At 36.9% G+C, this 15,711-nt stretch overlaps 1 protein-coding gene across 4 annotated transcripts in view; it reads right to left on the bottom strand.

Moving 5' to 3' along the window:
- The window catches only part of PARD3B (par-3 family cell polarity regulator beta), a 1,041,361-nt gene that overhangs the window by 515,990 nt on the left and 509,660 nt on the right, over positions 1–15,711 (bottom strand). For all 4 annotated transcript variants that reach the window (XM_026454609.1, XM_026454611.1, XM_026454610.1 and 1 more), the window contains exon 5: positions 5,332–5,417. In XM_026454609.1, the coding sequence (XP_026310394.1) occupies positions 5,332–5,417 (86 nt within the window). The remainder of the gene's footprint in view (positions 1–5,331; positions 5,418–15,711) is intronic.

Here is a 15,711-nt window from a genome sequence, read left to right as displayed (position 1 = left end):
ACTTGATCAATTTTACAAGAAAAAAAACAAACAACCCCACCAAAAAGTGGGCAAAGGATATGAACAGACACTTCTCAAAAGAAGACATTCATACAGCCAACAGACATATGAAAAAATGGTCATCATCACTCACCATCAGAGAAATGCAAATCAAAACCACAATGAGATACCATCTCACACCAGTTAGAATGGCGATCATTAAAAATTCAGGAAACAACAGGTGCTGGGGAGGATGTGTAGAAATAGGAACACTTTTACACTGTTGGTGGGACTGTAAACTAGTTCAACCATTGTCAGAAACAGTTTTGCGATTCCTCAAGGATCTAGAACTAGAAATACCATTTGACCCAGCCATCCCATTACTGGGGATATACCCAAAAGATTATAAGTCATGCTGCTATAAAGACACATGCACACGTATGTTTATTGCAGCACTATTCACAATAGCAAAGACTTGGAATCAACCCAAATGTCCATCAGTGACAGACTGGATTAAGAAAATGTGGCACATATACACCATGGAATACTATGCAGCCACAAAAAAGGATGAGTTTGTGTCCTTTGTAGGGACATGGATGCAGCTGGAAACCATTATTCTCAGCAGACTATCACAGGAACAGAAAACCAAATACCACATGTTCTGACTTATAGGTGGAAACTGAACAATGAGATCACTTGGACACAGGAAGGGGAACATCACACACCGGGTCCTGTTGTGGGGAGGGCGGAGGGGGGAAGGATAGCATTAGGAGATATACCTAATGTAAATGACGAGTTAATGGGTGCAGCACACCAACAGAGCACATGTATACATATGTAACAAACCTGAACATTGTGCACATGTACCCTAGAACTTAAAGTATAATAAAAAATAAAATAAAATAAAATAAAATAAAATGGAAAATACAGAAAGTGAGGTGGAAAGGGTATTCTGGCAGTGGAAAGAAAAAGTGGTTGACAACCATTTATAAAAAAAAACAGAAAATAAACTGTGTGGGATAAAAGAAAAATATTTTGGTTACACATAGATGAAAAGTGGGAGAATTTTACTAAGATCAAAATAGCTATCTTTATACAACTTTCTAAGACATACTAAAATAAGCAGATAGTTATAAAGCATTAGTTTAACTAGTATTAAACTAGCAAAATGCTCTAAGATCTAATTGATAAAACTGGAACCAGCTGCTACCAATCTGAGATTTAGACAAAACTATGCGTGAAACTGCAGAATCAGTGGTCTAAAAATGAGACTGTCATTATGAATGGCAACTCTGCCAGAGCTAGAAGCAAAAGGCTTTATTTGGTTTCCATCCAGAAGAAAGACTTCAAGCCTGAAGGAAAAATATACAACAGAAGTTGCAGATGTTTGTAAGTCTCATTTCTTTACACAAGGCAAATAGACAGCATTTTTAACACTAAGATTATTAAACTCCATGGCAGGTCACTTTTTGAGGGATGGAAGAGATGAGATTGAGGATGGAGAGGGGGAGGTACTTTATTTCAGAAGAAAATCATGATTCACATGCGTAATTACAGAGAAAGTGTATCCCAGTGGTAACTTTTGAGTCAGGAGTCTGAGCAAATTATTTTAATTAAGACCCAGTGCCTCAGTTTCCTCATTTGCACACAGAGAACATTAAGATTAGGTAATTCCCGGCCAGGCGCGGTGACTCACATCTGTAATCCCAGCACTTTGGGAGGCTGAGGTGGGCAGATCACTTCAGGTCAGAAGTTCGAGAGCAGCCTGGCCACCATGGAGAAACCCTATCTCTACTAAAAATACAAAAATTAGCCGGGTGTAGTGGCACACACTTGTAATCCCAGCTACTTGGGAGGCTGAGGCATGAGAATCACTTGAACCCAGGGGGCAGAGGTTGCAGTGAGCTGAGATCACACCACTTCGCCCCAGCCTGGGTGAAAGAGCAAAACTTCATCTCAAAAAAAAAAAAAAAAAAAAAAAAATTAGTTGTTTCCCTATTAGAGTTGTTGGCTTTAACAGGAAAAATAAAGATCATAACACACATATGTTACACATACCACATCTGGCATTTACAAAGCGTTCAATAACTACCTGCTATTAGTATGATTGTTAGAACTTTCTAAGGAAACAAGCTTACAGGCTAAAAGAGAATAATCCATTTTTTTCTATTGATTTCCTCAGTAAGACTTTCTTTAAAAAGCCTTAAATACTGCAGGATTGAGGAACATGTTTTATTTGCAATCAGACTGCTGACATGCAGAGAGAAGACAAAGGACTGCAAGCACCTGGGTGGGTGTTAGCTGATTTTCTGGAAGGGTGGATTCTCAGATCTGTGGCACACAATGGTATGAGAGGCGGACTACAGAGGGAAACCTCCAGGAAGAGTCTGAGGATAACCTTGAACTCTACTTGATGGCAAAACGTCTTGAGGATGCAAATGTACGAGTAAAAATCTACCAAGGACTTTGTCGTTGGTGATGAGATCCACTTACTTCACGTGAATTCAACAAATATTAATTGAGTTGTTTCACTGGGGAAGTTCCACAAGGTAAAAACAAAGACCAATGCTTGAGGAGTTTATAATCTAAGGGGAGGATTGAGACAGGTAATAAAAAAGAATAGAAAGCAATGGGTCACAGTAGTAAACTCTCAGTGAACACACGCTATTACTTGGGAGGCAGTGTACTAACCTTCTTCTGGACATTATATCATGTACTGATATTAAATCTATAATGTAAACATTTATATCACATCCATTTTAGAAATAAACTTATGCTTAGAGAGTTTAATAATTTGTCCAACAGCATACCATTTCTATAGAGGCAAGACTCAAATAGGGATTTACTGCACCCCAGAGCAGAGTTCTTAACTGCTTAACCAAGGTGCAGTTTCAAAGTGGAGGCACCTTGTTATGTGTTTCAGAGGAGGAGGGCACAGGATTAGGAAGAGAAGCTTGGATTAGGAATCTATTCCTGAAGAAGGACAAATGGGTCTTCCATCAGAAAAGGCAGTTGAGGGGATGTAGCAGGCATGCATAGGAGAGAAAGTCAACTGCACAGAGGTATTGAATGAGGATAGTTTGTGAGCGTAACAATTGGTTGTAATATTAGAGAGAGGTAGGGAGGGAGGAAGATGGGAGAGACAGAGAATAAGGAGGAGGAAGAAGGAGGGAGAAAAAGAGAGGGAAAGAAAGAAAGGTGCTGAGTATAGGAGACCGATTAAACCATTAGCTTGAGATCAAATCTCGGAGTGGTGTGTTAAATTTCTGGCTAGCAAATTTATACTTAATTTGCAGAAAATGAAGTCACTACAGGTTCTAGAATTAGGGAAAAGTGTGGTAAGTGCCATGGTTTAGAAATATTTATGCAGTGATATGTGAGACCAATTGGAAAAGGGAACCACAAGGGAGAGATTGGTACTTGAGGCAGGAATTACTAAATTATTGGAATAATCTAACTGCAAGTAATAGAATAATAGAGGCTTGAGCAATAACTACAGGAATAAAGTACTACAACACAGGGAAATGTCTCATATATTTTGAGATGGCCTCTGCAAACAGTTTGACCAATGAATAGACATCCTGGACACAGGAGAGGGTAGGCTAAAACAGGCTGACAGTGTTAAGCATGAAATAAAAGGCAAGTCTGGAAGAAGGCTTATTTGGGGAAGCGGGAGTGGAGAGGTAAGGCACAGTCAGAAACAAGATAGGAATTAGGGATGAGGTGAAGGTCTTTTGTACATATCGCTTGCCATTTAAAAAGAAGTCAAAGTGTAATTTTCTTAAAAAACCACCAAACCTCTTGCTTCATTGTCTTTTTAAGATCAAAATAAGTTGAATGGTGCTTCATAAGAGGTGCATATTGTAAAACTATTTGGAGAATGTCTTTTAAATGTTATTTTTCTTTAAAGATGTTTGTGTTAATAATGAGTGAGCAGTTAACAGTTTTGCTTATGACTTATGGAGCAATGTGTTGCATCCATTCAGTCATTCACTCAACAAGTATGTCCCTATTATATTCCAAGACCTGAATTAGGTGTCAGGAATCCTTTGGAGGATTCAGTCTTGCTTGGGAGAATGAGAAATAGTTACAATAAACTACAATCTGTGTAAAAATGACGATAATGGCAATAGAAATTAATGTTTCTCCAGCCTTTCATTTAGCATTGTGCTAAGTCAGTTGTCCGTACTGTATCTCATTTGATCTTCATAATAATCTATGTGATGATGATATCAATTTGCCTATGAAGATACATATTAAAGAAGTAATGTAATTAGTCCAAGATTACACAGGTAGTAAGTAGCAGAGCTAGTGCTCAAACCCAGGACTTATCTAAATCCAAAAGGTTTGGAACTAAGGGATGGTTTGATAAATTCTGTGGTTTAAAAAATTTTATCCAACAGTAATATGTGGGAATGATTAGAATAAGGAGAAACTGATATTTGACAGAGAAGTTAGTAGGTTATTATAATAGTGTAGCTGAGGGATAACAAAGGCTTGAGCAATGATTATAGAAATTAAACAGTTTCAAGACATTTTGAGCTAGACTACAAATAATTTACTTAGCTTCTATGTGGATGTGTGCCCAAAGTCCTATGCACGGGCCAAGTCTTGTGGGATATGAGATTCTCCCTGCCCCAGGAGCATATGGACCATGTAATTCAGCCAGAATTGGCTTCCTAATTTCACTTTAACTGTTTTTTCATCTCATTCCGGCTAGAATCAATGTCCTGTCTTAGAGCTGTAACCTCCAAGCTTTCCCTCATGCATTCAATGACGTTAAGATTGTTATCATCCTTTCCCACTCCAGGGTCTTAAAGTGCTGGGAATTGCACTCACTCTACTTTCTGAATTTGATATAAAACTGATTTTAGCTGCACTTTTATATGAGAAGTTTCCTAGCCTTAGTCAGGTAGCATGAAATAAAACACCAAGGCATCAGGGAATGTACATGCAATAGGAATGTTTAAAACAGTGGCTTTGTAGACAAGAGTGGTGGGTGTCAATTAAGTCTGTAGTTGTCACTTAATTGTTCTGAATTGCAGTTCTTTAACCTACAAAAGGTGATAAAACTCATGTGAAAAGTCCGTTTTGATAACCAAAGTACACACATATTCATAAACATTTTTAACTAAAGAATATATACATATTCTCTCTCTCTATATATATCCTATACATATATATATATATCCTATACATATATATATATATATATATATATATATCTCCTATCTCTCTCTCTCTCCATGATTCTATTTATCCTGATCTTTCTTGTAAAGAACAATTATAAACTATTAAAAAAACACATCAAATTGAAATAAATCAGATATTCTTATTTGCATAAGAGAATACCTCAATGTATCCTTAGTTTTTGGTGATGTTAGTTCTGTCTGTACACCATTCATAACTTCTCTCTCTTCCAAGTTCTGCGTGGAATCCTATAGTGAAACAAAGTCATAAGCAGGTGATGCTATGCATATTGAATTGAAAATCTGAATAAAATATCTCAATATGGGATAGTAAACGGCTTTATGCTAGATATATACAGTATGCTCTAATTTCTTTGAAAACTGAAAGCAGGTGTTAATCTTTTCGGTGCTTTCAATGTTCTTTTCTCTCCTGTTTGGTTTCTGAAATGCTCAAATGCGTCATGTATACAAGGCAGCATGTTAAGAGCTTTGGAATACTTCATTTAGCTTCTTGCTACTCAGCCATAGGCTTTTGGGATTGAGTGTTTTAAACCAGGAACAAAAAGAATACCGAAGGGGAGGCTCTGGTGACAGATGGTGATATATTAGCCTTAAGGTACATACTTGCTTGCCCCCACAACATTAAATATAAAGAAAGCAAAATTCATGAAAAAACACTGCTTGGTAAAGTCACCTCTGTCAAAGTCAGGCAGAAACACTGCAGGAAGAAGAAATCCAGAATTCTTACTTTGTCATGAAATTTGATTCTGAGGATAATCTTAAGAGAGAGATTCAAATTGCCCATTTAATTTCTAAAATTGTAAACAGGCTCCCAGTACAGAAAGGTTAGAGGGTCAGAGAGGCCCTGTACTCCAGGACAGTGGCAAAGTTGTATTGGATGTTACCCAGAGAAGCAGAGGAGAGGATGGATTCTAGAAGGCATGCCTGATGCTGCTGCTTCCTTATGGAAGACATTAGGCCTCAGAGCTGTTCTCTAACAGGGAATCCTGTGGGTACCCCTCTCTTCACAATTGGAGTCACAAAAAAGTATTGTTAGATATGGACTCTGGTTTCACCAAAGCAACAAACCAGATACAGAAAGACTTATCAAAAATCCACACTTAACAAACAGCATTTATGCATCCAAATGCATTACTGCAACAGAGTAAGGAAGACAACATATGAGCTTAAGAGGCTGGACATGAGTATATTAGGTAATTATCTTTTTTTTTTTTTTTTTTTGAGATGGAGTCTCGCTCTGTTGCCCAGGTTGGAGTGCAGTGGTGCGATCTCAGCTCACTGCAAGCTCCGCCTCCCGGGTTCACGCCATTCTCCTGCCTCAGCCTCCTGAGTGGCTGGGACTACAGGCGTCCACCACCACGGCCAGCTAATTTTGTTTCTGTATTTTTAGTAGAGATGGGGCTTCACCATATCAGCCAAGATGATCTCGATCTCCTGACCTTGTGATCTGGTCATCTTGACCTCCCAAGTGCTGGGATTACAGGCGTGAGCCACCGCGCCCAGGAGGTTATTATCTTAAGGAAAGTAAGACATAACTGCAACAGAAGGACTTTGTTGTAGTGAACTGAGTTAAAAAAAAAATGTCTCTCACTTTTAGATTGAGTGGCAACATTTCATGCAGGGGTTGGTAGTTTTGTGAAAGACTTGGCCTACACTAGACTTTTTAAAAATTAATTTTCTCCTTTTCACTTAGATAAGAAAGAATTTCCATAAGGCTCAAAAACACCTCATGGTTTAAGGTACCAAATTTTAAAAGATGAATGTTTTTGAACGCTTTCAAATATTCATATTATTATGAAGGGCTTGATATATGCTTACAGATAAAGGAGACAGGGTTGAGCAGGTTACAAAAATACTTAGGGAGATAATTTAACATAATAGTGGAACCTGTGATTATCATGCATGTCAGGATATTTGATGACCTCATTTTTGCCAAAATCATTAACTTTCTTATCTGCTTCTCTTACACAGGAATGAATTTGTATCTGGTTCTCTATATATCAAGCACATAACACCAAGAGTTCATTGTATTAATTTTTTAATGTTGTATAATAATAAATTATTCCACAACTTAATACATTAAAAAATAAACATTTATTATCTCTCATAGTTTCTGTGAATCAGAGATTCAGAAATAGCTTAGCTGGGCAGTTCTAGAGTTGGGTCTCTGGTAAGTTTGCAGCCCCATGTCTGTGGGGCTGCAGCTATGATCATCTAAAGGATTGCTTTAAGATGATTTTTATTTCTTACAACAGCTTTATTGATATGTAATTTACGTAAGAGTCACCATTTTAAAGAGTACAATCAAGTGGTTTTCAATGTATTCAGAGTTTTGTAATCACCACCATCTAACGTTAGAACATGTTTATCACCCCAAAAAGAAACCCCAAACCCATTAGCAGCCATTCCTCATCCTCCCTTTCCCCAACAGGCCCTGTCAATCATTAATCTAATTTCTGTCTTAAAGCAGTTGACTATTTTAGACATTTCATATAGACAGAATCATAAGACATGTGGCTTCTTTCACGTAGAATAATAATGTTTTCAAAAGCTCATTCATGTTGTAGCATATATTAGTATTTTATTCCATTTTATGGCCCAACAATATTCCACTTTATGGATATACCACATTTAGTTTATCCATTCATCAGCTGGTGAGCATTTGGGCTGTTTCCACTCTTGCCTATTATGAATAATGTTGCTATGAACATTTGGGTACAAGTTCTCATGTGAACATATGCTTTCAGTTCTCTTAGGTGTACACTGTGGAGTGGAATTGTTGGTCATATGGTAACTCTATGTTTAACATTTTGAGGAACTGCTGCACTATTTCCCACGTCTGAATAATTTGCCATGATTCTTACCAGTAATACATGAGGGTTTTAATATCTCCATAGACTTGCCACAACTTATTTTTATTTTTAATTTATTTTATTCATCCTCATGGGTATAAAGTGATATGTCGTTGTAGTTTTGATTTGCATTTCTGTAATGATTAATGATGTGGAGCTTCTTTCCCTGTGATTATTGGCCATTTGTGTTTCTTCTTTGGAGAAATGTCTAACTGTATGTCTTTTTATTATTGACCTGTAAAGAGTTCTTTAAATATTCCATTTACAAATTTCTTATCCAATATATGATTTGCAAATATGTTTTTCTGTTCTTTGGGTTGTCTTCACTTTCTTCATGTGTCCTTTAAAGCACAAAAGTTTTTTATTTTAACCAAGTCCAATTTATTTATCTTTTCTTTTGTTGCTTGTGTTTTTTGGTGTTGTATCTAAGAAACATTGCCTAATACAAGGTCCTAAAGATTCACACCTTTGTTTTATTCTAAGAATCTTACACAGTGTTGACTCTTACATTTAGGCCTATTATCATTTTGAGTTAATTTATGCACATTGTGTGAGGAAGGAGCTCAAATTCATTCTTCGTATGTAGATATCTAGTTGTGCTAGTATCATTCATTGAAAAGACTGTTTTTTATTCATTGAATTGTCTTGACACCCTTATAGAAAATGAATTTTCCAAAAATATAAGGGTATACTTCTGGATCCTCAATTGTACTTCATTCATTGATCTATATATGTCTATTTTATGTCACTACGACACGGTCAATTATTGTAGTTTTGTACTAAATTTTGAAATTAGGATGCGTGATTCTTCCAAATTCATTCTTATTTTTCAAGATTGTTTTGGCTATGGTGGGTCTCTTGCATTTCCATATTAATTTTAGAATCAGTTTGTTAATATCTGCAAAAAAATAAAAAAAACCAGTTGGGTTTTTGCTAGGGATCGCATTGAATATAAAGATCAATTTGGAGGATATCACCATCTAAGCATCATAAAGTATCTCAATTCATGAACAGTTAACAGTGACAGTTAATTAAAATAAATATTCTTTTTAGTTTTATAATTCTTTGTGGGATGTATCCTCAGGGTATCAAAGAAAAAAACTGTGATATTTGCTATAAAGTTGTATATAATTATTGTTGCCTCTGCACCATACTCTAAATGGAACTTTCTTGTTGATCCCTAAACAAGGTAGAAAAATAACATATTTTCTGGCTCAAATCAATATTATGCAAGGTTAAAAAATGAATTTTTCATCTAGTTCCAGTTAGATAGCAAGCAAAGTTTCTTTTCATATCAACAACATACTTAATGCTCTGAGTATACGGAAATGTCAATTACAATTTGAAAGTAATATTGGGCCAATTACAATGTCATAATCTGCTCAAGGGTAATTCTGAACTGACTACACATTTGGAGAAATCATGTCAATAACTACAGACTTGAAAAAGAATACACATTCACAGACTTATATCTCCTATTATTATTAAGATAACATCAGAAACATTTCCCTTGCCATAGCCATCAAAAAGGGGTAGTAACTATAGTTTATCACCCTCAACTAATGAGCAGTGTTTGTCACTTGCCAAGATCATTTCCACATACTGCACTAACAAAATTCTTTGATATTCTCTGAAGATGGGACAGGCAGACAGATGTTTAGGGCATCCTATAAGGACATAAAGCCAATTTCAAATTGACTTCAGCAACACTGTAGCTGTGCAGTGCTTCAATACTTATCGACAAAAGCAGTTTACCTCTTAACAGGGTACATAAAATCATTTTTTCCAAAAATTACAAAATAATTGACAAACAATAAATTAAGAATACTTAAGCTTTTCCTTCACTAAATTATATGGTAAAATGAAGAGTCATGAAATTGCACATGTCTCAAGATGAAAATATACTTTTCCTCATTGCTTATTTAAATGACTTTGAGAAAAATCTGTAAGATGACTTTTAAATTTAGAAGGAAAGGTACAAAAACAACCCTGATTATGAAGAACCAGAGGAATAAACAATTGATGCCAAACAGCTACCATATTTCTTCAGCTTTAGGTTTGAGAAATATTAATTACGTGATTTCAAACCCTCAAACTTGCCTCTAGAAAACCTAACAGTTTGGAAGCACTTTAATTAATTTTATTAATATAATTATTACAATTTCTATTTTTAATGTTAACACAGAAGCATATAATCAGCTGTATGATACAGAACGCATAGAGCTATTTCAAAATTTATTTTGTCTCCTTCTTTGCTCAAATGACAAGGCTTTACTCTCTAAAATAAAGTTCAGCAGGAGATTGTGTCCTGTCAACTGGTCAGAGACCTTTAAGAAGTTTGCCCTTTACCACTTTCATCAGAGCAGGCAGCAGGCAGATATATGTGGCTCTCACAACAGACAAGTTTAATTACTACATTTTTTTTTTAAAGCAAACGTTTTTAGCAACACTTTCAGGATCACAGGAGCATTTCTGACAGCCAAAATGAGTTGGATTTAAACATCACCGCACTATTTTTAGCTTTAAAATCAACACTCCCATAATTATTCCCAAACCAATTAGCAACAGCTGGAAAGTAAAGGTGTTTACATTTGGTTAGCACTGGTGCTAACAACTGCAAGTGTTCACAGGCTGGATGAAAGGGGCCATGCACCAAGAGGGGCAACAGTCTCTCCAGGGGTAATCATGGTATCAGCGCCAGGCTATAATTTCATATTTCACAGTTAGTACCAGTCACTGATCTCATACAAGAATGTGTATTCATTATAAAGCACCACTAGGTTATACATGTCCAAAGAAACTTAACACTCTTGATACTTTTTTTGGAAGAAAATGCTCGATGCATTCCCAAGTTCTCACTGAATTTCCCTGGCCTACTGTAGCTACAAAACGAAATTAAAAGTAGTTTTATTGCTCAATTTTTCATCTCTCAGATGAGAACTGAAATAGCGGTCCTGTCTATCAATAGGTATCTCCCTCTGACTTACAGGTAATCATATATGGCCATGATTTCCCCCCCTCAGTGAATTTTAGCTACATTGAAAACCACCTGCCCATAAAATTTAACTGCAACTGAATTATGTTTCAAAAACTCAGGTGCATTTCAAAACAAGATTTGCATTCTGAAAAGTCAACTACAAGTTTCTTTTGAAATTGCATATGAATGTTAGAATGAGAGTAATAGAAACATTACACAGAGAGGATCTGAACATCAGGTTATGTGCCTGGTGCTCATACATAATAATCATAATGTAAATTTTAAAATTAAAATTCTGGGCATAATTCCAGAATATTTGTTTTTACTTTTCAGAACAAAAATATCTGTGGTAAAGTAAAACAAACTGCATTTGATAAGCACACATGAAATTAACATGTGACTGTTAAACACTGCTATTTTCAAACTTCATATATACTTTTATGCCTTTGGCAATGCCTTGCCATTGGAAATCTCTCAGCTGACTTCAAAGATACCATCCCTAAATGTTTCAGTCCTAGCAATTAATATGCCTATAATTTACTACACACACACACACACACACACACACACACACACACACACAAACCACTAGATTTTATACCTACATAGCTAAAATTGGCATGACAATTAGAGATATAAAAGTGCTAAATTAAAAACTGCTTAAGAAGAACTGTGTTTTATTCATTTTTATGTCTATTCTAACAGTGGTTCTCCAACTTTAACACAGATCAGAATTACCTGGAGTCTTGTGAAAACCCAGATTGCTGGGCCCTGCACCCAATGCCTAAAATTTTGCTGCAGTAGGTCTAGGGTGAGGCCAGAGGGTCTACAAGTTTCTGATGCTGCTAGTCCAGGAACAACACTTCAAAAACCACTGCCTTAAAGTAACTAGCATAGATCTGAGACTCAGGAAAAATCCCCAAAAATATTAACTAAGCCAGGAAGGATAGTGTTGACGAGCGAAGCCAGTTCACCCATTTTACAGCAAAGGAAACTCAGAAGCAGAAAGCTGAAATGACTGGTCTCTTTTTATATGTTGTGTTAGTGACAAAGCCAGAATCTAGGATTCTTGATACTCAGTTCAGTGTTCTTTCTGTGCACCACAATAAATACTTGCTGACTTAGAGAATGCTGACCTTATTACTTATGTTATGGATTCTTTTATAATGACAGCAACAAAAACCTATAATAATGTCTTATATACACTTTACCTTTCTTTCAAAGATCTCAAACTATTTCACATATAACTAGATGTATAGCCACAACAATCTAGTGGATTTCTTGGCATTCCTATTCCAATTTCATACTTGAACATATGGAAGACAAAAAGATTAATATCTTGTCGAAGAAGAAACTGAAGGTCAAAGAAAGAACCAAAATTTCTTGGGACCCCCGTTTCCTAAGAGTTGGTTTTGAAAGCAAGCACGTTAACTGTATTTACCTTGTAAAGTCTCTTAGTTGTTGATTTCAGGCAAAGAGGGTAAGCAAAAGATACCATATTATGAAACATTCAGAGAAATTATTTATATGAAAGACTATCAAGTTTTTCATTATTCTAGAGATTATGCTGTAATAATTGCATCTTTAAAATAAAAAAAAAACCTTTTATGGAACACAATTAATTAGATCATAAATATTCTACTAACTAGTCCCATGCTAATTCTGGGAGCAGGTAAAATCATTAACATTAAATGACTAGCTCAAATCCTCAGCTTATAGAAAGCACGCACATAGGGTGCTCATGCTCATTCACAAACACACACTAAGCCATGTGGATAAACTACCTGAATGCATATGGGATAAAACTGGACTCAGCGTAAACAGTTCTGAACTTTGTAAAATGTACTAAAAGTCTACAACTTTCAATGGACTGTTTCTACAGAGATTACGCCGTTGCGGATTATGTGCTACAGAGGCTAAATCCCATTGATAATCAATATAATCAGGGTTGGCCACACCTTCTCTTCATCCGGTGTGTCTGGAAGAGCTGCTGAACGGTTTTCATAGGTTTAAAAAAAATTAATTTAAAATGAGTAAAGATCAAGATATAGTAGCTGAATTCTGGTCTAACACAAAAGAGACACAGATTCTAATGTAAGTTCTATCACTGCTTTGCCTGGTGACCAGACACATCATCTCCTGACCTTCACTTCTAATTTCTTTACACTGGGGATAAGAAGATTTTTAAGGTCCACTCCAAGCATAAAATGTCATAATGCACCAAATAGTAAGGCAGGCAAACTCCAACTGAATAAACATACATATAAAAATTCCCCAAAAGATCAATTAAGAGGTATTCATTTGACTAAATGTTTTCTTGGAGAGCTTCCCTTGAGAAGCACTCTCAGAGTAGATACACTTCTATACTTTCTTAACATACTAATTTTTACACAACTTTTGAGGAACAAATCTATGGTATGAAGTATACTCGAAAGAAAACCAAAGCCTTCCCTCTATACCCCTATTTCTTTTATATTTTCCTATGATCTTTCCTTGGATATTTTTTCTCCTTCTCATTGCTAATAATCAGCAAAGTTGAGTTCATTGTTAAGATTTCTAGATCTCCTGACCTCGTGATCCGCCTCGCTAACACGGTGAAACCCCGTCTCTACTAAAAAAAAAAAAAAAAAAAATACCAAAAACTAGCCGGCGAAGTGGCGGGCGCCTGTAGTCCCAGCTACTCCGGAGGCTGAGGCAGGAGAATGGCGTGAACCCGGAAGGTGGAGCTTGCAGTGAGCCGAGATCGCGCCACTGCACTCCAGCCTGGGCGACAGAGCGAGACTCCGTCTCAAAAAAAAAAAAAATTCTCAGTATTCTGATTTAGATTTTAAAAGACCAGTGAAATTTTTATAATAAAATTTTTATAAAATATACTCTTTACATGCTGGAGTTTGTCTTTTTGTGTTTGGTTTTATTGCATATTTTTGGTAAAAATGTATAAAAGTTGACTTAACCTGATACCAGGTGTCAAAAGACAGCTGTGAGCTTTTAAAAAAGGCAGAGGTGATGGTGGGTAGAGAGGGAATTCTATTTCGCTTGTGAGATTTGAGTGGACCAAACACATTCATCCATCTCATTGAGGTATCAAAAATGAAAATAACTATTGATGTCAAAATCAACATTTCATCTGCTCTGCTAATCTTTCAACATAAGGCTAACACCAGTGGGTGCACTTCTGTCTACACAAATATGTTGAAGTAAAGGCTGCTTTAAAATCTTCAGAGCTGTAGAAGTTCAGAAGTTCAAAAAGGTAATTCTGCAACCCCTCTTTTATTGTTCACTGTTTCTTTCTCATATTAAAATAACACATTTCAAAAGTGCCGAATAGAGTGGAAAACAATTTTTTTCAAATACAAGACTGATATAAACATGTTCATAATCATAATTCCTATTTATAATTGGATTCTTTCCCACATCCAGTTATAGCTAATTTCCCCCTAGTTTTCCTATATCATTAAATATATTAAAACTGCTTAAGCCCAGCTCTTAGATACACAAGGATAACGTTGTTTATTACTGAAAGGGTGAGGATATTGAAAAACAGCAATTTCCATAAGGTCTGCTTCAGATCATGCTAAATCACAAAATGTATGACGAAAGGTATTATAAACATCTTTCTTTCATTTAATCTATTTAAACTACACCATCTTCTCAAATATTTAGAATCCAGGTCTGTCAATATGGACATTTATATGGTATTAGGGCTTCATCTGTAACTCCAAATCATCACTTAAAGCTGGTAAATAGAAAAAACTTAAGGAAGTTGGGATAATTCAGCAATTACCAAGCATTTCTACCTTAACCACTTCCATTTTGCTGACTGAAATACATCTCAATCAAAATTGGCTCTAGTAAATATCCCATATACACTGATGCAAACCTTTACAAAAGCCAGGTTTGGTTCAGAGAGAGTAGAGATAAAAGGCCACACTATTAAAGCAATGGTTTCTTTTTGCACACGCATTTCACTCATGCCAACACAAGCATACATCCCTGCTGGGATTCACTATGAAAATCTTCAGGATGAAAATGTGCTGTAGAAAACTTTGAATCCACAAACCAATTCCATAGCTGTGTCATGAACAGGGTAAAACAAAAGAAAAGAAAAGAAGAGGCTGGAGCAAGATGGCCGAATAGGAACAGCTTCAGTCTCCATCTCCCAGCGCCAGCGACACAGAAGACCGGTGATTTCTGCATTTTCAACTGAGGTACTGGGGTCATCTCACTCGGGAGTGCCGGACAATCGGTGCTGGTCAGCTGCTGCAGCCCGACCAGCGAGAGCTGAAGCAGGGCGAGGCATTGCCTCACCTGGGAAGCGCGAGGGGGAAGGGAGTCCCTTTTCCTAGCCAGGGGAACTGAGACACACAACACCTGGAAAATCGGGTAACTCCCACCCCAATACTGTGCTGTAACACCGGCACACCGGAGATTATAACCCACACCTGGCCGGGAGGGTCCCACGCCCACGGAGCCTCCCTCCTTGCTAACACAGCAGTCTGCGGCAAAATAACGGCAAGGCAGCACCGAGGCTGGGGGAGGGGCGCCCGCCATTGCTGAGGCTTAAGTAGGTAAATAAAGCCGCTGGGAAGCTCGAACTGGGTGGAGCTCACAGCAGCTCAAGGAAACCTGCCTGTCTCTGTAGACTCCGCCTCTGGGGACAGGGCTCAGCTAAAGCAGCAGAGGCCTGTCCAGA

Source organism: Piliocolobus tephrosceles, chromosome 11 (genome assembly GCF_002776525.5).
Source record: "Piliocolobus tephrosceles isolate RC106 chromosome 11, ASM277652v3, whole genome shotgun sequence".
Taxonomy (NCBI): domain Eukaryota; kingdom Metazoa; phylum Chordata; class Mammalia; order Primates; family Cercopithecidae; genus Piliocolobus; species Piliocolobus tephrosceles.
Note: the sequence above shows the minus strand (reverse complement) of the source record. Positions and strands in the feature narration are given on the sequence as shown.